A 26,175-nucleotide genomic window follows, 5' to 3' on the forward strand; every position below is an offset into this window, starting at 1 on the left:
TTTACAGATGAGGAAACTGAGGACCATCATAGTGAAGAGACAAGCCCACAGTGCACGGTTAATCAGGGCGCAGCTGGGATTTGAACCCCTAGCTCTGACTGCGAGAGCTCTCTGACCTATAGCTTGTGCACCCCAACCTGAGGGCAAAGCTCGTCTCCATTACGGGCTGTCTGGTTTTCCCCTGGCTTTGGGACCAGCTTCTGCTGCTCTTTAGATCATCGTGACTGGGTAAGGGTGAGGAACAGACTGCACAGGTATTGAGGATTACTGGCTCCAAATATCAAGCCTCTGGGAACAGTGAGGGCTGAGGGGTGAGAGTGGGAGGAATACAGGCTTTAGGAGAGAAGAGGATGGGGGTTATGTGAAAGAGGGGATGTGGCGGGGGTGCCAGGTGGAGCTCTATCATCCCCCAAAAGGATTTAAATCACGTTTAGTTCCATGAGACCTTAATCCAGTCTTTTGACTACCTGGAGCCCCATCTATAAAATGGGTTTATAGGGTTGCCATGGTGATCAGTCATCATCATGGCTAATATGTATCTGTGCCTGGCACTGCGCTGACTGCTTTACATAGATAGTCTCTGTAGGTTCCCGCACAGCTCTCTATCAGGCTGGGCTGGTGTTATTCCTCTTTTACAACAGAGAGCGTTTAAGGATAAGAGGGAGGATGTCATTTGGCTGAAGTCACAGGGCCAGGAAATGGCAAATCCAGAGTTCAGTGCCGGCGCTTTGGTTTCAGGCTCTTCACCTCACTAACCTGGCTGGTCATGGCTAATAACTAACACTCATTGGACACTTAATAAGGAGCAGGCATCATTGTAAGCATTTGACACAGATTCATTCATTTAATCACTATAGCCACCCTATATAACATGACGGGTGATTAATATGAAAGATGAGGGCACCCAGGCACAGAGAGATGTGCTACCTTATTCTAAATCTACTGCCAGAAATCCAGTCCAGGCAGGATGACTTGAGAGCTAGGGCTCTTTAAAAAAATAAACAAAAAAGTTTTTTCTTAAAAACATTAAAGTGTAACATACAGAAAAGTGCAGGAACAAGAAACGTTTAGCTCAGTGAACATTCACATAGTTAATACACTATGTAACTAAATAATGAACATTACCTGTACCCCATGAGACCCCTTCCGGCGATTATTCCCACCCTTCTCACCAAAAGTAACCTGATTTCTAAAACCATAGACTAGCTTTGCCTGCTTCTGAGTAAGAGAATCATACAGTATTAATCTGTTTAATGTGTGATTCCTCTATGTTGTTGGATGTAGCGATAGTTTATTCAATTATAGATTTATCTATTCTACTATTGATTCCAACGTTTGGCTGAATAATGCCGCTATGAATACTCTTATACGTGTGTTTTGGAATACACACAAATAAACACACACAGACTTTTCTATTGGGTGTATTCTCAGGGTGGGATTGTTGGTTGCTTCCAAGTGGTTGTACAAGTTTGTTTTCTTGCCAGCATTGTACGAGAATCCCCTTACTCCACATTCTGGTACTGTCAATATTTAAAATCGTTACCAAGTCTGGTGGAGGATATGTAGTAGTATTCCATTATGTTTTTCCATACGTATTTATTTATTTTAATTTTATTCTTTTTTGCGGTACGTAGGCCTCTCACTGTTGTAGCCTCTCCCATTGCGGAGCACAGGCTCCGGACGCGCAGGCTCAGCGGCCATGGCTCACGGGCCCAGCCGCTTCACGCCATGTGGGATCTTCCCGGACCGGGGCACGAACCCGCGTCCCCTGCATCGGCAGGCGGACTCCCAACCACTGCGCTACCAGGGAAGCCCTCCATATGTATTTATTAAATGAGGTATAACCAGAAGGAAGCACTCTGTACAGCGTCTTGTAACAACCTTACGAGGCTGGTATGGTTATCATCCCTATTTTGCAGATGAGGGAATGGAGGTCATAGTTACTCCTTTCCCCCTTCCTTTCTTGCAGTCTACTCACTTGTCCTGGGGGGGGGTGTGTGTCTTCCTCACTTTTCCCCAGTGGTGTTGGGATGTTGGTTACCAAGCTTGGGAAGCTCCTCTGACCAGGATGTTCTCCTGGTTGGGGAGAAGAGGAAGGCTGGGGTGAAGTGGGCAGGGGTGGGGAGGAAAGAAAGGGTGAGACATCAAGCCTGATGTGAGGGACCAGAGCTCTTGGCTCTGGACGTGGGGTGATGGGGCCAGAAGAGAGGTCTGGGACTAAGCAGAAGGTGCGACTGGGGCTATTTGTGAACTCCTAGTGCTGGTAGGGAGAGGGCGACGCATGCAGCTGGGGAATCGGGCCCCTGTGTGTGTGAGTGTTGGGATCTCTCTGGAACCCAGGCCCTGTCTCTTGGGTTTTACTGAATCTGAGGACTCCTCTGTGGGGTCTCTAATCCTAGAGCTCTTTTGGGGGCGATTCTGTGGGGTCACCAGTCCCTTGGTAGAGTCTCTTTGGGATTTTCTAAGGGGTAGGTAGCACTCTTTCTCCAGGGCCAGGGGAGTAAGAGGCAGGGCTTGGAGTCTTCCAGGGAGTGTGCGGAAAGGACTCGGGGTCTGCTCTGATTCTGAGCTTCTGAGCTATCAGGCCAAGAGGCACCTGGCAAGCAGACACCTTGCTCTTAACAGGTGTCAGGGGAGGCAGGGAGGATGATTTTCCCACCCTAACATCTGTCTCTCTTGGCCCGGAGTTGCCTCTGTGTCTCTACTTTTGCAAGTGTCTTCTGAATAGATTCGCCCAGGTAGCATGTGCTTTTTCTCCCCCGCCCACTGCCCCCATCTCCACCTTCCCTGAGTCTTGAACCCATGGCTTGCTGGCGATGCTCTGGCAGCAGGGGTAGCATGGCGCAGGTGGTTAAGTCTGTAGCAGGCAGTAACTGTATCTCGCTTAAGCCTTGGCCGGATTACTTACTCGCCGTGTGCCTTTGGGTGAGCCTTATCACCTCTCTGGGTGGTGACAGAGCTCTCAAAGAGCCCAGCATCATTCACTTGGCTCATCTGCTGTGCAGGCTTTGAGCAATGAGACAGAGATTCTGCCAGTGCCAGTAAGCCTGGAAACAGTGCAAACTCTGGAGGGTTGGAAGCCATGCCAACACCGGGCCTAGGACCATGTAAAAGAACTCCAGAGGTTCTAGATTCCTAGACTGCTCCAGCTGGAAAGGACTTCACAATTCAATGAGTTCCCCTCCCCCCATTTTACAGATGGTAAAACTGAAGCCGAGGAAGGGCAAGTGGCCACAAAGCTTGCAAGCAGCAGAGCAGGGTGGACTGGAGATATGAAACTGGATCCCGGCCAGCCCAACGGCAGATGGGCTCTCCTTTCCGCACTCTCTCCCCTGCCTGGGTGTTCACTTCTGGAGCTGCATGACCTGTGGGAAGGACTCAGGCTCTGTCCTCTGGACCAGACCTCCCTCTGTGCTGTGGAGTCTTTGTGGAGATCCTTGCTCTCCTGATCTGGTCTCGCCAAGTGTGGAGCACTGGTGGGCAAGGAGGCAGCCATACTGAGGTGCCATTGCTCAGCCCACACCTGGGGCGACTACGAAGGATGTTGTATCGGGGGCTTGGACATCAGCCAACATGGAGGGAAGCTGAGCTCCCTATTTGGTGTGGGCACAGTGCACAGTCCAGGGCAGCCAGACAGGGGCTGGGAAGCCAAAGTTATGGGGAGGCCTGGGGCCCCATCCCACGTCAATGTCCCCTCTGCTCTGATCAGCTTGCATGCTGCACCATAGTCTTTTGCTCTTGGCATTTGTTTACAATGCTTCCGACCAGCTGTTTTGGAAGGCAGTAAAACATAAGGGTTAATCATACAGACCCTGGAGCCAGGCTGCCTGGGTTCACATCCCTGATCTTCCACTTACTTGCTGTGTGATCTTGAGTAAGTTGCATACCTCTCTGTGCCTCACTTTCCCTATCTTAAAAAGAGGATAATGATAGTGACTAACTACTTCATGAGGTTGTTGTGAAGGGGACATAGTGAAGCACTTAGAACATGTCCAGTGTGAGGTCCACGCTCATTAAATGTTAATCTTCATTATTATGTACATTTTGCCTACCCCATCCTATGAGATGCTCCCTGGGGCAAGCCCATCAGATCGGGTGTTTCCCTGAGGACAGGACTGTGTCTTTCCCTTGGGAATAGAGCTCTTTTTCTTATTGATTATCTAAGAAGCCCAGCTGGAGCCCAGTAGACATTTGATACTGACCTAACAAGGGAGCTAGTGAGACTCTTTCTAAGCAACAAGCCAGTGAGGGTGTGGGGTGGGAGAGGCTGAAGGGAGCGAGGCTTTTCACCCCTCCATTAGGAGCATCTTCCTGGCCCCCCTGGGTGTCCAGGAGGTGAGGGACAGACAGGGATGCTGAGGGGAAGGAAGAGTTTCTTTTACCCGTAGAGCCCTGGGCTGGGGAGGACCACAGAGAGGCAGAACCAGGTTTCTGCCTCTGGGGGGCTCCCTGTCGTCAAATAGACAGCGGTCAGGTGGAGAAAGCCAATACGCAGCACCTGCTTCTCACTCCTCGGGTTCCAAAGCCCTTTCTCTTCCATTATCTCACTTTTTCTTGCGATCATCCTGTGGGGCAAGCCCAATTATTCTCTCTCTCCCTCTTTTAACAGAGGATGAAAATGACCCTTCAAGACGTTAAGTGTGTGTCCAAAGTCACAAAACTCTTTTTTTAAAAAAATTGAAGTATAGTTAATTTACAATGTTATGTTAGTTTCTAGTGTAACAAAGCTCTTAAGTGGCTGTGCTGCTACATGAACCCAGGTCCAGGGACTCCAAATCCCATGCCCTTTATATACAGCCTCTCGCAGACACCAGCAAGCCAGAGGAGGAGGAGATACTAAACCCAGTCCACTGGGAACTTCTGGTCTGGTGGGGGATACACAGATCCTGCCACCGAGGGATCTCCAGCCACGTGGAGAAGTTAGTTTCCACCAGGGAGGGACAGGAGGGAGCAAACATTTGGTGCCTACTGTTTGCTGGGTACTGCACGCGCCACTCTTTCTTTCTCTCTCTTCCCTCCCAACCCGTTTTTCTTTCTTACCATTTTCCAGGTAAGGACAGGAATAAAGACGCAGACGTAGAGAATGGACTTGAGGACACAGGGAGGGGGAAGGGTAAGCTGGGACGAAGTGAGACAGTGACATGGACTTATATATACTACCAAATGTAAGATAGATAGCTAGTGGGAAGCAGCCGTGTAGCACGGGGAGATCAGCTCGGTACTTTGTGACCACCTAGAGAGGTGGGATAGGGAGGGGGGGAGGGAGATGCCACAGGGAGGAGATATGGGGATATATGTATACGTATAGCTGATTCACTTTGTTATAAAGCAGAAACTAACACACCACTGCAAAGCAATTATACTCCAATAAAGATGTTTAAAAAAAAAAAGAAAAAAAAAGTGAAGCTCAGTGAAGCTCAGACAGTAACTTGTTTCAGGTTCCCCGGTGACCTTGGTGGCAAAACTGGGATAGAATCCAGGTTAGCCTGATGCTACCTGTGTTTGTTCCTCTAGCATGGAAGACCGTTGTTGGCTCAAGGGTCACCTCCTCCATGAAGTCTTTCCACGCTCTGGACGTCGAACTGACCATTTGTGCCTCTGGCCCACCCTGCCCCCTATAAACACCCCCAGGGCACCTGCACTTATTTTATTCATATGTCTGTCTCCCCTCACTAGGCAGTAAGCTCCCTGAGGGCGGACAGTGGTCTCGGCTGTGTCTGGATCCCCTGGATGTAGCACAAAGCCTGCACACAACAGGTGCTCAGTAAAGGTGGGTTGCATGAATGGTGGGGAGGCCTCCTCGTGTTCATTTTCCTGCCTCCCAGGAATTATCCTAGATGGTGATGGGGGTGAGCCCGAGGATGGATTGGGGGGGCTGCTGGGGTAGCAGTGTGGGCATCTGTCTCACCTGGAAATCTGTCCAGATTGCCTACACTCACCTGCATTCATGCTTCTTCGCCAGTTCTGCCCTCCTTCCTCCATGTCCCAGTACCTTTATGCCTCCCAGGTCTGCGGTTTCTAGAAGACAAGTCTGGCATTGGGATCAGAACTATTCTTCCTGGTCCCATTTTATTCTCACAAGAGCTTCAAAAGCTAGGCTAGGTGGAGATGACCTACCTCCATTGCAGTTAGGGACATTCGAGCTCCAAGGGGTGGTGTCCAAGTTCACACAATAAATTTGTGGCAGAACTGGGTCCATTGATGGTGAAGGACGGGGAGGGGGCTGGGGGCAGTTTTCTGAATCAGGGACAGGCCAGGCTTTCCCCAGGGACTTGAGGATCCTGGTTCTCTTTACCCTTCTCCAAGGCAGATGGGGCAGAAGAGACCCCAGTAGTCCATGAGACGGCGCGGAGAGAATCCCAGAATCTTGTCTTCGGCCATGACTCCCCAGCCCTCCTGCAGTCTTTATGGTTGCCAGTAGGTGCCGTCAGTTTGCAACTTTTGGTTCTGCCCCTGCAGGTCCAGCTTCTAGCCCCTCTTCCTCCTCTCACCTGGACAGTTTGTACTTGCAGAAAGTAGGAGAGGGCCCAATCCCTGTGAGATTGAAAAAACCCCTGCGCTGGGAGAGGAAGCAGGAAGAGGGTCTCTGATATGCACTTCAGCTTGGCCGCCCTGCAGCTTTCTAGGCCAAGCCAAACAAATCCACAGTAGGTCACCAGGTATGCCTGGACAGGCGCCGTTACCCTGAAATCAGCTCCAGGATAGCAGAAGGTTTTGTGGGGGAGGATGGGTAAACCCTGGGGGACCTGAGAGACCACCTAGGAGAGGAGTCCCCTCTCCACGTGCTACTCTAGAACCCCTCCTAATCCCAGCAAGACTGAGGCAAAGGGTAGGGGATACAGGCACCAACAGGATCTCACAGAGGGCCTAGCCACCCCTGACACTAGCCCAATAGCACTGCTGGGTGCATTAGAAAAAGGCATCCCTTTCTCAAAACGCTTGAGTGCCATCTGCTGGAAAGCAGTCACAACAGCTATACAAGTCTACGATGACTACCGGAGAAATGGTGCCCCCTGGAGGTGTGCAATGCGCAATGTGCACTTGAGAGTGGCAATCTCCTCAGCTGATATCCCTCTGGGAGTGGGTCTGGGCAGTAGAAGCAAACATCCAGGAAGGAGCAAGCGTCTTGGCACCTCCCTCTCCCGGTGCGAGTTCTGCTGATGCCATCCTGTGTAAGGCAGAGGGGACAGGGGCCCAAATGAACCCTGGGGAGATTGGGGGCAGGGGCAGGTTGGAAGGGGCAAGTGGGGAGAGAGCCTTTCAACCTCTTAGGGCCATTAGGCCCTTCTGGGCCCCCTTTCCCCTCCTCACCAGACTTGGTCTCCAGCGGCTGGGACTGGAAGCACTGGAGTGGGGTGGGAAGGACTCTGGCCAGGGAGACTGAATCCCCGGAGCTGGGAGTCCAGGCTAGGAGGTCGCCGCGCTCTCAGTGCGGGGGGACTGCGGGGCCATCTCAGTGGAGTCCGGGGAGAATCTTCCCAGGTCGGGGGAGGGGGCCACGGAGCCGCCCCTTCGCTTTCGCTCGCCCTTCGCTGCCCTCCCGGGCTCCGGTTCAGAAGCGCTCTCGGCGCCTGCCGTGGCTTCCAAACTGCGCCGCCTTCTCCTGCGGCAGAAAAGGACTTTCAGATGTAGTAGCGGCGGCGGCGGCAGCAGCGACGACTTAGGACAGGGCCCCCTCCCCCTAACCGCCGCCCCTCCTCCTCCCTCTCCCTGGGCCCCCTCCCCTCCCCCCTGCTCCCTCCCCCCTCCCCCCCCGGGAAGGCGCTGGGGGTGTGGCCAGGGGCCGGTATAAAGTCCGGGGGAGCCGGTCCCGGGCAGCAGCTCAGCCCCCTGCCCCCCTACAGCCAGCCGCCTGGGCCGGGCCGAGGATGCGGCGCAGCGCCAGGCTCGCTCCCCTCCGGCCCGCTTGCTGACTTCCTCGGCTTCGTCCTTGTCCGCCAGCGGAGCCGCCCCGTGTCCCCGCGCCCTCCGGGTCGGGTCCTCCAGGCGCGCCGGGAGCTGCCTCCGTGTCCCCCGCTGTCCGCCCGTGCCCCGTCCTCGCCCGGTCATGCTGCCCCTGTGCCTCGTGGCCGCGCTGCTGCTGGCCGCCGGGCCCGGGCCGAGCCTGGGCGACGAAGCCATCCACTGCCCGCCCTGCTCCGAGGAGAAGCTGGCGCGCTGCCGCCCCCCCGTGGGCTGCGAGGAGCTGGTGCGAGAGCCGGGCTGCGGCTGTTGCGCCACTTGCGCCCTGGGCAAGGGGATGCCCTGCGGGGTGTACACCCCCCGCTGCGGCTCCGGCCTGCGCTGCTACCCGCCCCGGGGCGTGGAGAAGCCCCTGCACACGCTGGTGCACGGGCAAGGCGTGTGTATGGAACTGGCAGAGATCGAGGCTATCCAGGAAAGCCTGCAGCCCTCTGGTAAGGTGCCCCAGCCCTTGCACGCCCTCCCTGGGGTCCTCCCCTCCCAGAAGCCCCTTCCCCATTCGGGTTGGCCTGAAAGGCTCTTGAAAATCCCCTGTGAGCTGAGCAGAAGGCAGGTATGTGGCAGGGCCCGACTGGCACGGGACAGGGTCAGCCAAGGAAACTGCTGTCAAGTCCCTAGTAGCCTGTTGCCACCATCAAAGAGGACTCTGTCCCATCCCTCCATCTCAAGGGTGCCTATTTGGGAAGAGAGGTCTCAATGGTAGTCCTGGCTGCTGGGGCAAGAGTGGAAAATTAAGTGACCTGGCCCAGCCCACAGCCTGCAAGTGAGCAGTCTAGGGCCATATACCTGGAGGATGGGGTTGGTGGCAGTGGAGGCTTTCTGTTCCTGATCCAGGGACCTCCCCTCACCCTGGACACAAGTGGAGGCCCCAGGGGTCTGCGAAGCCAGGGCTCGAGCTTTTGACACTGAGGTGGGGTGGAGTGGGACATGTAAATTAGAGTGGCTTTGGTGGTGAGGGGCATCAGAGTGGCCCTTCCTCAAAGCCCCAGGCCGGCTCACCTAGCTTTTTGAGAGGTATTGGGAAGACAGGGGTCTCTCTGCCAGGCCTGGGCACCTCCTCCTGCCCTGGTACACAGGCACCCTGCTCCTTTCTCCTGGCAGGTGCCATTTGAGGTGGCAGAAGAGAAGCAAGTCTTGGCTCCCAGCCCAGAGCTGCAGAAACCTAACGGGACAGGCAGTAGAGAGCGGAGGGATGGGCGGGGGGTGGGGGTGGGGTGAGAGAGAAAGGGAGAGAGAGGTTTAGAAGGTCTCTGGCCCTAAACTCATTCTTACACTTTCTCTATTTCTCAGGGAGACTTTCAGTTTCTCCCTTATAGTCTTTCTGTCTCTCTCCTTCTTTCTCTTTATTCTTTTGTTCTTTCCTGCTGCATCTCTCAATCTCTAGTTTCACTAACAACATTCTCAGATTCTCCTTTCCTCAATATCTCCTGCCCGTTATCAGTTTCTTTCTCTTTATTCTATTCCTTTTCCTGTTTTTGTTGCCCTGCTTTGCTCACTTTCGTCTCAGTCTCTTTCCGTTGCTCATTCTCTTGACTCTGTCACCGTTTCTCTTTCTGTCTTTGTTCCTGTCTTTCTCTGTTGCTTTCAGAATCTCTGTCTGCCTTTCTCTACCTCTGCCTCTGTTTCTTGTTCCCTCTCCGACTCTGTTTTGCTCTCCCTGTGCCTCTGTCTGTTTCTGTCTCTTTTCCTGGTGCTTGAAGCTTCCATTGTTGCAGTCCGGATGCTGGGACTCCGGCCCCAAGCTTCCTGCCCTGGGTCCCAGACCGCTCCACTTCCTCAACGCTCTGCAGCTTGTTAGCCAGAGGAGAGCAGGATGCAGGGAAAACAGGAAGGAGGTGGACCCCAGGGGTCTGGGCCTCGGGCCTCTCTGCCCTTCCTGCCCCTGGGCAGCGAGAGATAGGTCAGCAGAAAACATTCTAGGAGAAATGCCAGCCTGACACCCAGCACATCTGGGAAGCGGGGGTGGGGGGTTTCTGAGGGTGTAAGTCACTGATCCTGGAGCAGAGATGCCAGTGCTAGTGGGAGAGGAGGGGTACTGGTACAGGACCAGACTGGGAGTGAGGGCTGAGCCCTTGGGCTCCCCGGGTATAACGGGTGCCGTTGGCTTCGTGCCTCCACCCTCCACCGGCCAGCGGGTATCTGGCACCAGATTAGGATGGCTGGTGAGCCCCTCCTCTCTCACCAACTTGGACGTGGGACAGAAGAGCCCTCAGTGGGTCTTGGGAGCCCCTTCTTCCCTGGCTGGGTAGGAACACCCCGTCCTGAAGTGGAAGGAACTGTTCCCCTAGGAGCTGGGGAGGCATGGTGTGAACAGTTTGTGAGTGTCCTGTGAACATCGTGTACACCAGCCTCGAAAGGCAGCTTTAGGCTCCTTTTGGATTACAGGGCCCAAGGTCTCCTTGCCTTGGCCTCCACCCTTGCAGTGCAGGCAGATATCGGGAGAGGGGAAGGGGAGGTCTGGGGGGCCCTGGGGAAACTAGGTACCTACTCAGCAAGCTGTGTCCATGCCCTCTTACCTCCCAGTCATCTCAGAAGTACCCCTGCCACGGCCCGGGCCACACTGCACCACGTGAAAGGCGCCTCCTAGAGTTGTGCAGTAGCCCTGCAGGGTGTCTGGTGAGACCAGGCGGCCAGGGCTCGGCCCCTCTCCCGGCTGTCCTCCTGAGCCTTCCGCTGTCGATAGGCTACTGTCCCTCCTGCGTCCCAAAGCTTGGGCCTTCTTTTTTTTTTTTTTGCTGTACGCGGGCCTCTCACCGCCGCAGCCTCTCCTGTTGCGGAGCACAGGCTCCGGACGCGCAGGCTCAGCGGCCGTGGCTCACGGGCCCAGCCGCTCCGCGGCATGTGGGATCCTCCCGGACCGGGGCACGAACCCGTGTCCCCTGCATCGGCAGGCGGACTCTCAACCACTGCGCCACCAGGGAAGCCCAAGGGCCTTCTTGCCTGGGGAATAGTTGGGCAGAGAGGTCAATCACGCTCTTCTTCCTGCCTTTTCCTCTTGGGGCTGAGCTTCAGCAGGAGACTGGGGAGAGCAGTTACTCACCTTGCCCCCTGCCTTGGCCTGCTATGGTCCAGAGGCCCACTCTTTGCTCCTGGGGCAGGTCTCCCCCATCCCTCTCCTGGCTAACGCCCTCCCCTGTGCCCTCTGCCGTGACCCCCTGTCCCAGCTTTCCAAGCCAGAAAAGGTTGTGGATTAACACAGCTCAGGCTGCCAGAGGTGGGGGCGGGGTGGGACTCGTGTGTCAGAAGTCCACAATCCTGATTCAGTGTACTGACCCTCGACTTGTGGAATCTGGGGGAGTGGACAGTGGGAAGATTAGCGTTTGGACTGGGGAGATCCTAAACTGTGCTCTGGGTCCCTCTGGGACAGGGTTAGGGAACATGCAGCCTGGGTTAATTTTTAGTCAACACAGCAAATATTGTCCCCCCTACTTCAGTACTGGGAATCCAGTCATGTCATGGGAACAGGGCCTTCCCAGAAATTCTGTGCCTTGGGGGAGGGGGGAAGGGGGGGCATGGCTGCTTAACATTTTTTCTTTAGTTTTGGCAAAGCCAGAATTATTGGTGCCTCGGGTATCAGGAGTCTTTCCATTTAAAGACATAGGAGCTGCAGAGATAAGTTCTTCTCCTTTCCTCTAGCCAGACTGCTTCTTTTCCTCATCTATAAAAAGGGGGGACAGTGGGACCTATCTTGCAGGGCTGGGGCATCTGGCGTGGAGGAAGAGTTCAGTACTGGAGCAGTGATGAGGATGGTGATGAAGAGGAAGCCGAATGGATTTAAGTTGAAGCTTAACTTCTCCTCTGATGCTGGGGCTTTGGGGGACAGCAGGGCAAGTGAGCAAAGCTGGGGGGACATGCAGAGGAGCGGAGGGGGTAGGGTGGAAGGGCCAGCTGTCCTTCTCTGACTCTTTAGTCTGAGGCCAGCAGCATGGCACAAGGGTGAGGGGGACACCCCTTGAGCCAGACCTCAAAGAGAAGCCTGGTACCCAGCATGGGTGGTCTTGGCTTCTCCAGCCAGAGTGCAGGGGAAGGAGGAAAAGGCCTTTGTTGTAGGGCAGGTGGGTGACCCTCCAGATCGTGTCTGGTTGGCTGGGCCCACCTACCTCACAGCCTCACCCTGGGCGTCTTGAGGGGAGTGGGGGCTGGAGTTGAAGGGAAATCATGAGGATGAAATCAGGCAGCAAGGAAGAGGAAATCTTCTAGCTTTGACCATGAACTTTGCAGCCATTTGTGGCAAAGCTGTGAAACCTCTTCTTTCTCTGGGTCCCTGCCCTTCCTCTGTGGCTGGAGCAAAGACCAAGCTTTCCCCTGTGGCTGGATGTCATTGGCCTAGCTCCAGCGGGGCAAGAGGAGGTGACCTGGCCTACCTTGGAAGCCCCGCCTCCCAAACAAGCCTTTCAGATGACGGGAGGTCCGACCTTTGGTGGGGGGCGGGCAGGTTTGACTCGGCTCCCGCGCAGAGGGGAACCCACCAGGATTGCGATTTTTCCAGAGGGCGCCACCTGGGTGAGCAGCACGAGAAGGATGGACCCCCTGCATGAGCAGGGAAGTAGCAAGAATTTAGCCAGTTTTAGAGATGGGGAGGTGAACGGTTTTTTTAGAGACTCAGGGCTATGACCCTCACCCTCCCAAGCCTAGTGCCTAGGGTGGATCCTGGGGTGGGGTCTCAGTCTGCCAGTTAAACAAGACTGGGCAAAAAGAAGTTACAGATTAAGTGGAAAGTCAACAGCCGGGGTACAGTCACTGTGCTGTGGCCAGGGCAGGGTCAGGGCGCCTGGGTGCATGTGGGTGTGCACGCGTGGACCAGTGTGTGTCTGGACACGTGATTGTTTGTGTATGGTTGTGATCCTTGAGTCCCAGCCTGTCTGTGTCTGAGCTGGCAGATAGGGACATAGTCTGTGTACCCCTGCCCCTGAGAGAGGCAGTACGGAGCCACTCTCCCTGCCTGCCGTGTTCTACTCTAAGCTGAGACACAAGCTGGTGGGGAAACCAAGGTGGGGGAGGCCGGGCAGGCTGCCTGCTGATAATGTCCCATGTGACGGGAGCCTTCCTGATACAAGAACATGAGCTATGTTTCCAAGCTCGCCCTATGCCCTACGCGTCCCCGGGGTTCAGTGAGTGGACCCAGTTGTCTTCCTTCATGGCACTTCCTAAATTAAGGGATGATCTTTCCAAATATCCTTTAATAATCCCCCGTGTAGCACAGGGAGATCAGCTCAGTGCTTTGTGTCCACCTAGAGGGGTGGGATAGGGAGGGTGAGAGGGAGAGGCAAGAGGGAGGAGATATGGGGATATATGTTTATGTATAGCTGATTCACTTTGTTATAGAGCAGAAACTAACACACCATTGTAAAGCAATTATACTCCAATAAAGATGTTAAAAAAAAAAAAAATCCCTCCCCCGAGTGTTTTTGTGAACTTGACTCATAGAAACACAATGTTGGAAAGTAGTCGAATTTCTACGGCATATCTCTCCGGGTCCTTGAGACCTCTGCCACCCTGACGTGCCACACCTCCAGGGCAGAACTCTATCTCCTGATGCAGCCCCATGCATTAGAAAACTCTTCCTAGGGAACCTAAGAACATCTGGCCACTTACCAAGAGGGACAAGTGTCACTGTGCACAGCCGTGCTTTCCTTTATGGTCATGAAAAGAAAGCAAACTCGAAGGAAGAACAACAAAACCTTTCCGGTTGAAGGGGGCCCTCAAGGTAGTGTCGTGGGTTTTGTCAAATGAGCCCCTGGGATCCTTAGAGCCTTTCCAGGTAGAATGGTGGCCCCCTTTGTTCTAAGCTCGCTCCGCTTCTGTGGTTCCAAGACAAATCTATCAATTCTTTTAGGTCTTCTATTTCCTTTCTCTCCAATCCCCAGCTCCAGCCTACACACCTGCAGTGCTGTGACCCCATCCACTAGTCTTGTGGCTTTGGGCAAGGCGGACGTGGTGATGGCGGGGGGTGGTCACTGGCCAGCCTGGGCCTTCTTAGCCAGAAGCTTCCTTGGGAAGGTCTTCAGGGAAGAGCTTGGATCTCAGGTCTTCTCTCTGGTTCCTGCCTGGGGGCTTGGGGTCTATCTTCCTATGGCCCGCTTTGCACAATCCTGGTCTTCTGAAATTGATCTGCCCCTTCTTTTGCTGCCCACACCAGCCGGGAAATCTTGCTGTAGTGGCTTCTCCTTGGTTGACCTTCGGGAACTTGATCATTTGGGACAGAAGTCCCCTCCAGACTGTCCTTCTTGGGATGTTAAATAGGCAGAAGGAGGGATTATATCTATCTGCTTCATTTATTCCTTCCCTCTGTTGCTTTTTTCTAAGCCAGCCCTGCATCAGTGACAAAACCTCTTCCCATCCTCGGTGACTGAATTTTATACATAACCTTTGGTGTGGAATCTTGACAAAGACTTTCTGGGGGTCTAGATTCCTCCTTGCCTGGTTTCCCTTTATCCACGTGCTTCCCCCTGGACCCCCAGAACTAGAAGAATAAAAAGAGAACTAACCCCCCAACTAACTTTGGCTCTGCAGAAAAATACCATTTAACCCAGAGGCAGCTCTGGGACTGCTGCCATGCATGGAGGAACCTGCTAACTCCTCAGGAAAAAAAATCCTGATGCAAACCAGATGTAACCTTCTGTCCTGCTGCCAACATCTGGAATGCTGGCAGGGGCTCTGCACTCAGGCCGGCAGCAAGTTGCCAAACCCGAGCATTTCAGAGGTGGCTCTGATCTGCAGAGGGATCTTGCGATCTCTTTGTCCAGCTCAGCCCTGTGTTCTGGTTTTGGCCGCCTGGATGGAGGAGCAGCGGTTACAATTCTGGGACTTCTGGATGGGGTCTTTCTGGAGTTCGGATAGAGCCTTTAGGAGAGCCCAGGGAAAGTGTGGCGGTTCAGCCTCACCACCCCCATCTCCGCGTCCCCAGTGCCCTGGCTCTGGGCAACAGATATGCACTTTGGATGGGGTCTGAAATGTAAGGATGGGAGACTTTGGGGTGGGGGTGGGGGCTGAAGGGATGTGTGAGGGTGTTCTCTTGGTCCTGGAGCCACACAGTGTCTCAGACACACGCACACACACACACACACACACACACACACACATATGCAGGCATACACACCCACTCCCACTTCTCCTGTGCAGCCAATGGAGAGAGTTTTTGGGCCAGATTTCTCATCACTCATGGAAACTTTGATTCTGGCCATTTGGAAGAGGGTCAGCAGAGCCGACAGCCCTGGGGATCCCCTGGCTGGCTCAGCGAGATGCTGAAAAGAGTAGGAAAGGAGAGAGGAAGAAAGAGCAGACCGAGAGGGGGATGGTAGGAAGAGCTGAATGCAAGCGGGATGAGATTCGGTGTGGGGCCCCCTGCCTGCCTGAGACCTCCCTGCAGGGCCCAGGGGACCCTCCTGCTGTCTGGGCAGCTGCAGCTGGTGACTCATCTGAGGGCTGGACTGGGTGGAGTGAGGGACAAATCAAGGACTTCAAGAGGAATATTCTCCTGAGGAGATCCTGGGGAGTGGGGAAGAAACCGGGGTGCTGCTTTCATTTCTTTGCAACCCCCAGAGCCCCTGCTCTTCCCCAGCGCCAGGCTGGAGAATCCCTAAGAAGGAGAAAGCAGGTGGGAGGCTGGGTTGCTGTGCTGCCTTGTCCTTTCCCATCGCTGACCTTTCCCCATCTTGGCCTGATTGCAGACAAGGACGAGGGTGATCACCCCAATAACAGCTTCAGCCCCTGCAGCGCCCATGACCGCAGGTGCCTGCAGAAGCACTTCGCCAAAATTCGAGACCGGAGCACCAGTGGGGGCAAGATGAAGGTCATCGGGGTCCCTCGGGAGGAAGCCCGGCCTGTGGTGAGGATCTCTGACCAAACGCGCATGTGCATAGGCACACACACAGCACCACCATCACCAGATCTGGACAATGTCCATTCAGCAAACATTCTTTAGGTGTCTGCTGTGTGCAGGAGGCACCTAGTATGCATCATCAGGGCCCAGAAAGTCCTCACTCCTCCTCTTGAAATTCCTTTCCTGCTCACCAGTTCTAGACACTGGGGTAGCTGAAGTTATTGTTAAACACTGAGACACTTCCGTACTGGTTGGTGAACAGCAGCGGCCCCAAGCCTCCTGATGTTTCTTGGCCCTTCCCAGGGATTCCCCACCCCAGAGCTTCTCAGGAGCTAAAGGGTTCATGCTGGCCATAGCAGGGAGCCTTGGGACCCTGCTCCAGGGTCTGGCTAATGTCCTTTCTGATGGGTGTTTCTGATGGATCCATGCCTGGGTCTTACAAGTTGTTAATTATATGATTTCATCCGTCACTCCTGTTTAGAAATTATCCCCTTCCTGTCCTTCACCATAGATTTCCTTTCCCCACAAGTTCCCTTCACATCATAGCCCTCCTTTTTAGAAGCCCTTTGGCTCAAGGTCCTCTCTTCAATGTCCCTCTGTTCTGCTCGCCAGTGTCCCCTGAGCCCGAGCTCCTCCTTTTACCTCGTTGGGCCCTGCTCAGCTTCCAGGCCTTAACCCTCCTTTCAGAGCCCTCAGTCCTGATTTGACCCCCAGCCCCGGTCCTCCTGCCTCTCTCCCTTCTGCTGAGCAGTTTCATCCTCCCCCCTCCTCCAGCCCCAGGGCTCCTGCCAGAGTGAGCTGCACCGGGCCCTGGAGCGGCTGGCCGCCTCGCAGAGCCGCACCCACGAGGACCTCTACATCATCCCCATTCCCAACTGCGACCGCAACGGCAACTTCCACCCCAAGCAGGTGGGTCTCCATCTCCGCCGACTTGGCCCGGCCTCAGCTCCAGGATGTCCAGGATGGAGGTCTCAGGAAGGGGGGAGCGCCTCAACCCAAACCTAACCCCTTGGACCCTCCCCAAACCCTCCCCCAACCTCAGGACCTCAGCTCATTTTGCAGGTGAGGAGACTGAGGCCCAGGGAGGGGTAGAGGCCGGCCCAGAGCCACGGAGCGAGTTAAAGGTAGACCAGTTACCCTGCCTCCCCGTCCAGGCTTATTTCTATGACCTGTGTAGTCACCATCTGTGATGCAGACCTGGCACTCCTGCCAACCTCTGCCTCCAGCCCTCTCTCACTCTCCTTCCTCCACTCCTGTGAGTTCTCCTTTGTCCCTGGATGTCTGAGGTTTCCACGTGTGGCCTGTGGGATCTTAGTTCCCTGGCCAGGGATCGAGCCCAGGCCCTCGCAGTGAAAGCGTGAAGTCCTAACCACCGGACTGCCAGGGAACTCCTGATGGCTGAGGTTTCATCTGGGAATGGAGGGGCTAGGTCTTGAAGAGTTGAGGAGGAAACTCAGCCTGCCCCTTCCCCCAAGCTGAGCCGCCAAACCACCTGGGGTTCAGCCAGGCTGGAGGTGAAGCCAGACCTGACAGCTGGAGATGGGAACTTTGGGTGCCGCAGAGGAAGGACAAGGCAGGAGACAAGACAGGAATGCAGAAACCTCTGTACCTCCTTACTCCCTTAGAACATGGGCTCTTCTGACAAGCCCCCAGGACGCTGGGATGGTCAACGAGGTTGGCCTGCTCCAGCCCCATCTCTGGCCTGTCTCAGTCGGGCTCACTCAGAAGGGTGGCATATCTGGGCAGGACACTGGGTGGGGTGCCTCGTGCTGGGTGTGGCCTGGATCTCCTCCAGCCCTTGTGGGTGTAGGCACACACGTCCTCCCACTCCGTGCTCTACAGACGAATCCACAAGGTGGACCACCACTCAGCCAGGAGGGGCCTAGCTAGGAGAAGAAAGGCTGCCCCCGAGTCTGCACACCCCAGGATGGCATGAGGAGGTTATGAAGAGGTGTGCAATGGAGGAGGACCACAAAGGTCTCCCCGCCAAACCAACGCCAAACCTCCCTCCAGCCTTTATCCCAATACCAATTTTATCCTTGTCCCAATTTTTCTTTTTCCTTTTTTTTGACCACGCCGTGCGGCTTGTGGGATCTCAGTTCCCCAACCTGGGCCCTCCGGCAGTGAAAGCAGAGTCCTAACCACTGGACCTCCAGGGAATTCCCCCTTGTTCCAATTTTTAAAAACTGTCCCCCCTCCCCGTTAAAAAAATCAATAGACTTTATTTTTTAGAGCAGTTTTAAGTTTACAGAAAAACCGAGCAGGAAGTACGGAGTTCCCATCTACTTTCCCACCCCCAGCCTCTCCTATTAACATGAGTGTGGTACATTTGTTACAACTGAGGAACTAAAATTGATCATTAGTTATTAACTAAAGTCCATAGTTTACGTTAGGGTTCACTCTTTGTGTATACACGTTTATGTGTTTCCTTCCCCCCGGTTTTTATCCCACTGAAAATTCTGACACTTGACCCTTTATCTTCAGGCCAGTTCTGACCCTTGAGACAACCTTCACTCCAACTCTAACCCTGACTCTGAAATACACCTTTACCCCCTACTTTTCCTCTTCCCCCGTCTAATCCCGACCCAAACTTTAGCCCAACTGCTTTCATTGTTCTGACCTTGACCTCTGTCTCTATCCCAATTCCATTTCTGACCTGGGCTCTAAGCCTCACCCCACTCAAGTTTGAGTCATAATTCCCAGTTCAACTGCAACTCCCATGCTGATCCTACACTAACTTCAATGTGGATAATCACAGTCTTAACCATAATCCTATTCTTAGAGTCCCAACACAATCAGAACCCAAAGTAAAACACAATCAGAACACAAATTAAAGACTTCTCCAACCTGAACCCTAGCCTTTCAAATCCACCTGCACCTTTCAGCTCCATGGATCCAGTCTCCCCTCCAGGTAGAGGCTACAGAACTTCCTCAGGACCCTGGCTTCGGGACCTTCTGCACCAAAACTGTCTGGACCTTTCCTTCTTGGCCAGCTTTACTCCAGTGAGCTCAGAGGACCCATGTTCAAGAAAGCCTGTGCCCTCAAGAGTCCATCTTGGAGCCACTGTCTGACTTGGGGGCTGGGCTGGGACCGGGGCCAGCTGCCTGAGATCTGACCTCTCACACCCTTGTCTTGGCAGTGCCACCCGGCCCTGGATGGGCAGCGCGGCAAGTGCTGGTGTGTGGACCGGAAGACGGGAGTGAAGCTTCCGGGGGGCCTGGAGCCGAAGGGGGAGCTGGACTGCCATCAATTGGCTGACAGCTTCCGCGAGTGAGGCCTGTCAGCAGGCGGGGGGCTCACTGCCCCCTGCTGCCCCCTCCCCTGGAGGCTGCAGAGCTGACCTGGAGCCTGGGTCTGAGTCCTGGCCCTGCTTCTGGCCCAGAAGTTTCCCTTGGGGTGTGTTTGTGTGTGTGCGTGTGTGCTTATGAGCATGGGTGTGCCCTTGGGGTGAGCCGAAGCCTAGGGGTGTCCTTTGGGCTTAGATAGCCTGAGAGAGCCCTGGTATGTTTCCAAATTGATCCTGGATTCATTCAGCCCTTCAGCCATCTATAAACACTTCTTGACCACATACTACATGTCAGCTCTAGTGTTCAGCCCTGCGGGCTCTTATTTTGACTCCCTCTGATTTAGACATGTGAGGCCACCTCCTATAAGGTGAGCACAAGTCTGTAGGAGAAGAAAAGTCCCAGTCCCATAGTGAGGGGAGGAAAATAGACATGTACCTTGACCGTTGTCCCTCCCCTCAAACTAGTCAGAGGGTGGAGGCCATAGGGAAAGTGTGGGGTAGCAGATGACTCAGTGGTTAGGAGACCGACTGAGACCCAATTCCAAAGCTAAAGGCTGCCAGGCTCCCCTTTACTTCCTCCCCGGGTCCCTCCAGGGGGAAGGACCTGCAGGGACAAGCCCACCTTAGCTTTGTTGCCTGGCAACTGAGACCCTGCTTTGGGGGAGGGAAGAGGTAGGCGGAAGGCCTGCAGGACAGAGGGCTGGGGAGGTGGGGCCCATCTCTGAGCAGTGACTGGGGAGGAGGAAAGAATGCACAGCTGGACTGCATGTGCCTGATGGAGAAAGGAAACCACATGCTGGGAGGTGAGGGACTTACCTGGGGTCCTGCTTCCTCCGCCATTTGTGGTCACAGCCAGGAAGTCACCAGGATGACTCCATCCTTCAGTGGCTGTCTGTGGCTCTGCCTCCCTCCCCACACCTCCTTCCCTGGACCTTCCTCCCCGATATTTCCCTACCCACTGGGCATTTTCTGGCTTGACTGGATGGAAAGAGACTTAGGAACCTACCAGTTGGCCATGATGTCTTGTCTTTTTTTGTTTTTTTTTTTTTTTTTTTTTTTTTTTTTTTTTTTTTAACAAAACAGAACAAAACCAAAAAAACCGTAGACAATGGTGTTTGGTTGATTTATTTACAATTAAGAGACAGGGATGCACCAGGGGTGGGGAGAACTGTCTTACATGGTAAAAGGACTGCAAAGGGTCAGCCAATTCACCCTCCTCTTCCTTGCAGCTTCTTCCTGGGGAGCCTCTCTGTCCCCAGAGTCTGTGCTGTGTTCAGACTCCTGGTGGGCCAGTAATGGCTTCTGAAGGGAGGGAGCAAGCTGGGCCAGCCCTGCTGGGCCAGAGCCATTTCCGGGATCAGCTGGTGTGTGAAGCGGGGGCATTTCCTAGGGCATCAGGCAGACTGGGTTTGCGTCTGGATTTGATTTATCGATTTAGTGAGGGGAGGTACTGCCCTGAAGCTAGGGAAAGGGGGTAAGCTCTCCAACACATTCCACAGCTCTGACTGCCTAGATTCCTGACTGGGGGTTGGGGCTGAGATTTCATTCTGAGGGGTTGGGAGTGGGGGTATCTTTGATCTTGCTGTGGGCTCTCAGTGCCAGCCCCAGAATGTGTGCCCACGTGGTACCACTGGATTCCTGGTCATCTCCCAATGCTCCTTACCTCCCACCTTTGTGCTGTGTGTGCGTGTGTGCGTGTGTGTGTGTGTGTTTGATCTCTTGAGGCACTCCCAGGCTTCTCGATTGCACTGGCCCCTGATGCACTGGCACCTGTGCCGTCTGAATCTTGAGCCTGGGGCCGCAGTCCTCATCTCTCTAACTCTGCCTCTGTGGCGGCATCCCACGGCCATCTAGTCTTCCTGAGGCACCACAGGCTGCTGCCAGCAGCAGGAGATAAAGAACAAAGTGCCGCTCCTTCAGCTAGGGGGCCTGCTCTTCATAGAGCCCCTTCCTTCTGGGGCCGAGGCCAAGGCATGCTGGGAGAGGAGGTTGAGTGTAGGCTGAAGATGAAGTTTTAGGTCCCTAAGCCAAATGTAGGGAGAGTATCTCTTTCCCTAAGGCATCTCTTTAAATTCCCCTTTGTCTCCAGCCTCCCTTCCTAATGCTTTATTCTTGTATCCTTGGAATGGGTGGTAAGAGGTCCTTTTCTTTTCATGTGCCTCCAAAAAAAACCTGGGTCTGCTTGGGAAGTAGCTGCACGTGTGCCCTGGGATGTGCCTTTGTGATAGGTGTGTATTTATAACGTGTGTGTGCGCGCACGTGTGTGCATATAGTGAAGTGACACCTGAAATGTGAGTGAGAGTGTGGGCTTTTACAGGGCGTGTGTACCTCGGCTGGGTGTGTGTAGATGTGACGCACATTTGTGTGGTGTGTCTGGGTGGGCTGTATGAATCTGAGTATGAATGGGTGTGATGTGAAGAGAGAGGGAGTGAAATTCACAGCGTGTGTATGTCCTTCCCTCCTCCGCTCATTAGGTGTCCTCAGTGCAGGGCTTGTAGGGAGCTGTCTAACACAAGAGAACAGAGGATGTGCGCTTTGGGAGTGGGAATCCCACATCCCACAGAACGCCCCCCACCCATGGTGATTGCCCGCACCATCTGGGAGCCAGGTCCTAGTTGTCAAAAAAGAAGGAAATAAAAGCAACTCTGGGGACTTCCCTGGTGGTCCAGAGGTTAAGGCTCTGCACTTCCGTGGCAGGGGTTGCGGGTTCGATCCCTGGTCGGGGAACTAAGATGCCACATTTTTATTTTGGCCATGTGACAGGGCCAAAATAAAAGCAACTCCGTGTCAATGTGGACACCCTCTACCGCTGCCAGGCCAGAGGAAGTGAACTGCCCTGGGTAGTGTCACAGTGGGGAGAACTGGGCTCCAGAGAGGAATTGCTGGTCTAGTTTGTACCTCAGCCCTCCCGTGGCTTCCAAATATGCTTGAACAGTCACTCTAGTTGCCACAGGGGCATCAGCATCTTGGCAGAGGTGGAAGGGAGGAGGAGGCAAGGACCAAACTCTTGTGTCCTGGTGGGGCCACCATACCTAGAATAACTTTAATTTTTAATTTATTAGATTTTTAAAGTTTTTTTTGATTTGGACCATTTTTTAAAGTCTTTATTGAGTTTGTTACAATATTGCTTCTGTTTTATGCTTTGGGTTTTTGGCCCTGAGGCATGCGGGATTCTAGCTCCCCAAGCAGGGATTAAACCCGCCCCCCCTGCATTGGAAGGGAAGTCTTAATCACTGGACCACCAGGGAAGTCCCCTAGAATAACTTTAAACCAAAGTCCTTGAGTGGTCTGTCCTGCCTCCCTAAGAAATGTCATTCCTCCCACTGTGGTTTGGAGCAGGGGGATGGGGACCCCCTAGCCCATTGGTGCTGACTGGCATCAGGCATTCATTCGGTTTCCATCTCCCGGCTCCCCAATGGAGATCAAGACCTGATGTCTGGCTGAGGGGTGGAGGCTGGGTTTTCCATTGTCAAGAAGGCCAGGTGGGAGTAGAGAGAAAAAAATGGAGACTTGGATTGATTCCAGTACTGGATTCAGGTGGGGGAGTCTCTGGAGAGCTGGCCAAGCCTCCTGGCCCCTTCTCCTATCCGGGACCTGAGGTTCCAGACACAGCCATTCCTTCAACCCCTTCCAGGAAAAGGCTGCTTGTTCTAACCCCTTTGCCCTCTGGGCCAGATTCCACCACTAAGTTACTCCAGGAATGTTATGAGGCATGCAGGACTTGGGGCTCCTGCTCAGGGGTCCCCCTTTCTGGGGGGATCTGGCTGTGTGGTAAATGACCCTGAAATATTCCCAGTCAGAGAAACTCCCCCTGCATTCCAGACCCCTATGGCAATGTCACCTCTGACCTCGAAAGAGAAAGTCAAGATGATATGGTTGGATGGAGCTGGGAGGCACTGGCAGCTGGGATGCTGGGCTGTCCTAGGGAAGAGGGGAGGAAGGGGGCGCTTTGTGAGTCTGGGGAGAGGGTCAATGAGGAGGAAATATATTCAAGGGGGAGGAGGGAGTTAACGGGAGCAATGAGTGGAGGAGGGGCAATGGAACGGACCTCGGGGCACGCACATGCGCATGCGCGGGGGAGCAGACACCGCGCCAGCCAGCGTGGTGCCTAATTAGATCCTAACTGTAGAGTAACCTGTCCCCTCTATGTCTGAGGCCCCAGAGGTTGGGGAGGCTTGGGTTCAGGGAGTAGAAGTGGGGGTGCTGTAGATAATTAGAAACATACCCTAATGAGTGAGCAGGCGCCACCAGGACCACCTCTCCCCTCACTGTCCCCTTCCCTTCCCCAGGTCCCCAACCCCCTTCTCCGTGACCTGTACAATTCCAGCCAGGCAAGGGGAGGGGCTGGTGGAGCCTGGGAGTGGAAACCCGGTGGGATTGGCTTCCTGGACCCTTACACAGTCTCTAAAGTGCAAACAACATATTTTTGCCATGCAGTGGTATTTAATTACACATAAAAACAGAGCCATTAAACTGAAATTAAACCCTTGTTGGAATCACTTAATTCAGGGCATGACAAATTGCTTTCAGTGGAGGCAGCAGTGAAGTCCCCTCAGGGAGAGATGGAGATTAGCGGCTTCCATAGCTGGCTGGGTCCCCTCTTTGTCTTGGCCCCCTTGCTGGCTCTAAATTCTGAAATTGGGGTCAGAACCTTCTAAAGACCACCCAAGCCAAGGGGAAGCCTCTAGGTTTGTTCAGGATGACAGGAATGGAGGGTTGGAGAACCACAGAATCATTGTTCAACCCAGTTTCAGACAACTCGGTCCATTTTATCCATGGGTAAGTTGAGGCCCAGGGGCCAGTGTCATCCGGAGCCAGGAGAGAACCCTGGCGCCAAGCCATGACCGGGGAGGCTGTTTTATCCTTTCACCCTGGGCCTGGAGACAGAGGTTGGGGCTGGGTGGGTGAGGGAAACCAGAGCAGGCCCTCGTCCAAGTCTGGAGGCAGCAGGGAAAGCAAAATGGGTTCCTGGGGCTTGGGCTGCTGAGGCAAACTTGACTTTGTGGAGGGCAGCCTAGTGCCCAGACTTTGGCTCAGGCAGACCTGGTCACTTAACTACTTGGGTGAGGTTGGGCAGGTATGACCTTTCAATCCTGCGAGCCTCAGTTTTCCTATCTGTCAAATGGGGATGGTGATTCCTATCTATAGAGTTCCTGTGAGGGCCAGTGGGCAGAATGCCTGAATAGGGCTTGGGGCCAAGTCCAGTAAGTGGTTCTACTGGACTTCCTTCTCAGGACCTGTGGTTCCCATCTGTAATAAAATCCAGCTGGGACCTGGTGGTTTCTAGGGCTCCCTTGCTCTGTGTTTGCAGCACTTTCTCCTCCCTCCAGGCCCCTTCTTTCCTGCAGTTTCCCTTCTCTCCTCTGTGGTCTAGTTGTCTAACTAAGGGCAGAGGTCTGGGGTGTATGGTTAGACCACTGGGTAGGAAAAGGCAGGCCCAGGCCCCCTAAAGTTTCCCTGCCTCACCTAGTCTTCCAGTGGCTCTGTGTGAGGCCCCTCTGGGAGGTGAAAGGGGGCCACACTGTGGGGAGGGGTGCTGGGGGTGCACAGTGAGGTAGTGAGGTTGTGAGATTGTGGTCTCCCTCCCCCGTGTGCCCTCCACAATCTGGGAACCAGCTCTCCTGATTGGAACCAGATGGGTCCGCTGTGGCTGGAGGCCTGTCTCGGCAGTCCACTTACTCAATGCCCTTCCCTGGGAGGGGAGAGGGGGCGTGGGCTAAGGGGAAGTGGAGGTGAGGAGGGTCCTTTTCATCAGGGCTGGGAGAGAGACCACTTTCCTTCTCTCTCCTCTCCAGGCTAGCGGCCTGGGAACTTTTCTATTACCCACAGAGGATTATGGTGGGACGGTGGCCAGCTGAGGGCAAGTCTCTCACTGAGGCTTAGGGGGGCAGTCTTAGAATTTATGACGCCTCCTCTGGGAGCCTGAGCCCCATTCCTGAAGCTCAGCTCAGCTGCAGGTTGCCAAATAGGGGCTAACTATGCCTGTCCCCCAACTCCAGGAGTGCCCCGAGGCCATTCCTCTCTCACCCTTGGACTCCTTGGCCTTGGTAGACTGCCAAGTTCCTGCCCTGGGGGTTGGGGTGGAAGGGCTGGGGCTGGGCTGAGGCCCAGGGTTCCCGTCATCGCAGGCCTGGCAGCTACCCGGCTGCAGATGGCCCTCCCGCCAGCCTGGCGGCCAGCACAAATGCTTTACAGCTGTACCTCTATCGGCTTGCCCCGAGAGCCTAGAGACAGAGGTAGGGAGCTGGGGGCCACAGAGCTACGGTGGGTGGGGGACAGGCTAAGGTGGTGGCCCAGCAAACCCAGGTTGCTAAGATAGAGAGGACAAGGAAACTTGAGGATCCAGAAAAAGCTTCCCGAGCACGGACCGCAGGGAGGATCCTGGGTGCTACGGCCTGGCAGGTCCAGGGATCAGGGTCCCTGCCTCCCTTCTGGGTCCTGGTCTCTGAGTAGAGCCAGAAGCTTCCAAATTGAAGCAGCAGGAAGGGGAGGCCAGGCTCGTCCCCACCCAGGGGAAATTGGACCAGACTGCTCAGGAAACAAATTCAATTTTCCAGCATCATGGAAGGTTAGTCAGACAATAGAGGGCTTTTTTCCCCCAGAAAACATAAGAAAAAAAACATCATAAGAAACAAAAGTCCAGTTGCCTTCGGCTGAGCTGTTTCCCAACTTCATTTCTCAGCTTCAGGTCAAGGCTTCTCATTCAAAGTGACATGTGACTGCTCAGTGACCCTGGCCTGATTGCAGGCCTTGTGAGGGACCATGCTCCCAGGGTCTGTGACCACCCCGACTTCCAAAAGCCCTGGGTGGGCCCAGCCCCATGCACCAAGGGAGGGGCAGTGGTAAAAATAAAAACCTTCCCCCAAAGAGATTTCGGATTTAGGGGCTGGTGAGTCCTAAATCCCAGGCAACAGGCCCAGATGGGTTTATATTAAAATGTAAATGGACCTGAAAAGCTTTGAAAAGTTTTCTTTTTCGGGGGTGGGGTGGACCACAGGAAGTTGCCTTTAAAATGCAAACAGACCTTGTAAACCCCTGCTTGGGGAATTTCTTGGGGCTAGTATGAGGGGAGCTGGCCTTGCAGGCTAGGGAAGGGCCAGCCTC

At 54.3% G+C, this 26,175-nt stretch overlaps 1 protein-coding gene and 1 long non-coding RNA gene across 4 annotated transcripts; one reads left to right on the forward strand and one right to left on the reverse strand.

The window, feature by feature from the left end:
• Nucleotides 1-829: 829 nt before the first annotated feature.
• LOC114888818 lies at nt 830-13,093 on the reverse strand. 2 transcript variants are annotated; one of them, XR_003791891.1, is made up of 5 exons: nt 10,479-13,093; nt 7,312-7,603; nt 6,118-7,168; nt 5,940-6,018; nt 830-3,768 (listed from the first exon to the last, which is right to left on the reverse strand). It is a non-coding gene; the product is annotated as an uncharacterized LOC114888818 (long non-coding RNA). The 2 variants fall into 2 exon arrangements; XR_003791890.1 differs by having other exon boundaries at nt 5,940-7,168.
• On the forward strand, nt 7,767-20,109 carry IGFBP4 (insulin like growth factor binding protein 4). 2 transcript variants are annotated; one of them, XM_029211371.1, is made up of 4 exons: nt 7,767-8,396; nt 15,633-15,790; nt 16,559-16,693; nt 18,925-19,350. In XM_029211371.1, the coding sequence occupies exons 1-4, from the start codon at nt 8,048-8,050 to the stop codon at nt 19,057-19,059; spliced, it is 777 nt and encodes a 258-aa protein (XP_029067204.1). In that variant the 5' UTR covers nt 7,767-8,047; the 3' UTR covers nt 19,060-19,350. The 2 variants fall into 2 exon arrangements, with proteins under 2 accessions (XP_029067204.1, XP_029067203.1); XM_029211370.1 differs by lacking the exon at nt 7,767-8,396 and having other exon boundaries at nt 14,977-15,790; nt 18,925-20,109.
• The last annotated feature ends 6,066 nt before the right edge of the window (nt 20,110-26,175 follow it).

The sequence above is a fragment of the Monodon monoceros genome, unplaced genomic scaffold (assembly GCF_005190385.1).
Source record: "Monodon monoceros isolate NGI ecotype Baffin Bay Population unplaced genomic scaffold, NGI_Narwhal_1 Super_Scaffold_9, whole genome shotgun sequence".
In the NCBI taxonomy this organism is placed as follows: Eukaryota; Metazoa; Chordata; class Mammalia; order Artiodactyla; family Monodontidae; genus Monodon; species Monodon monoceros.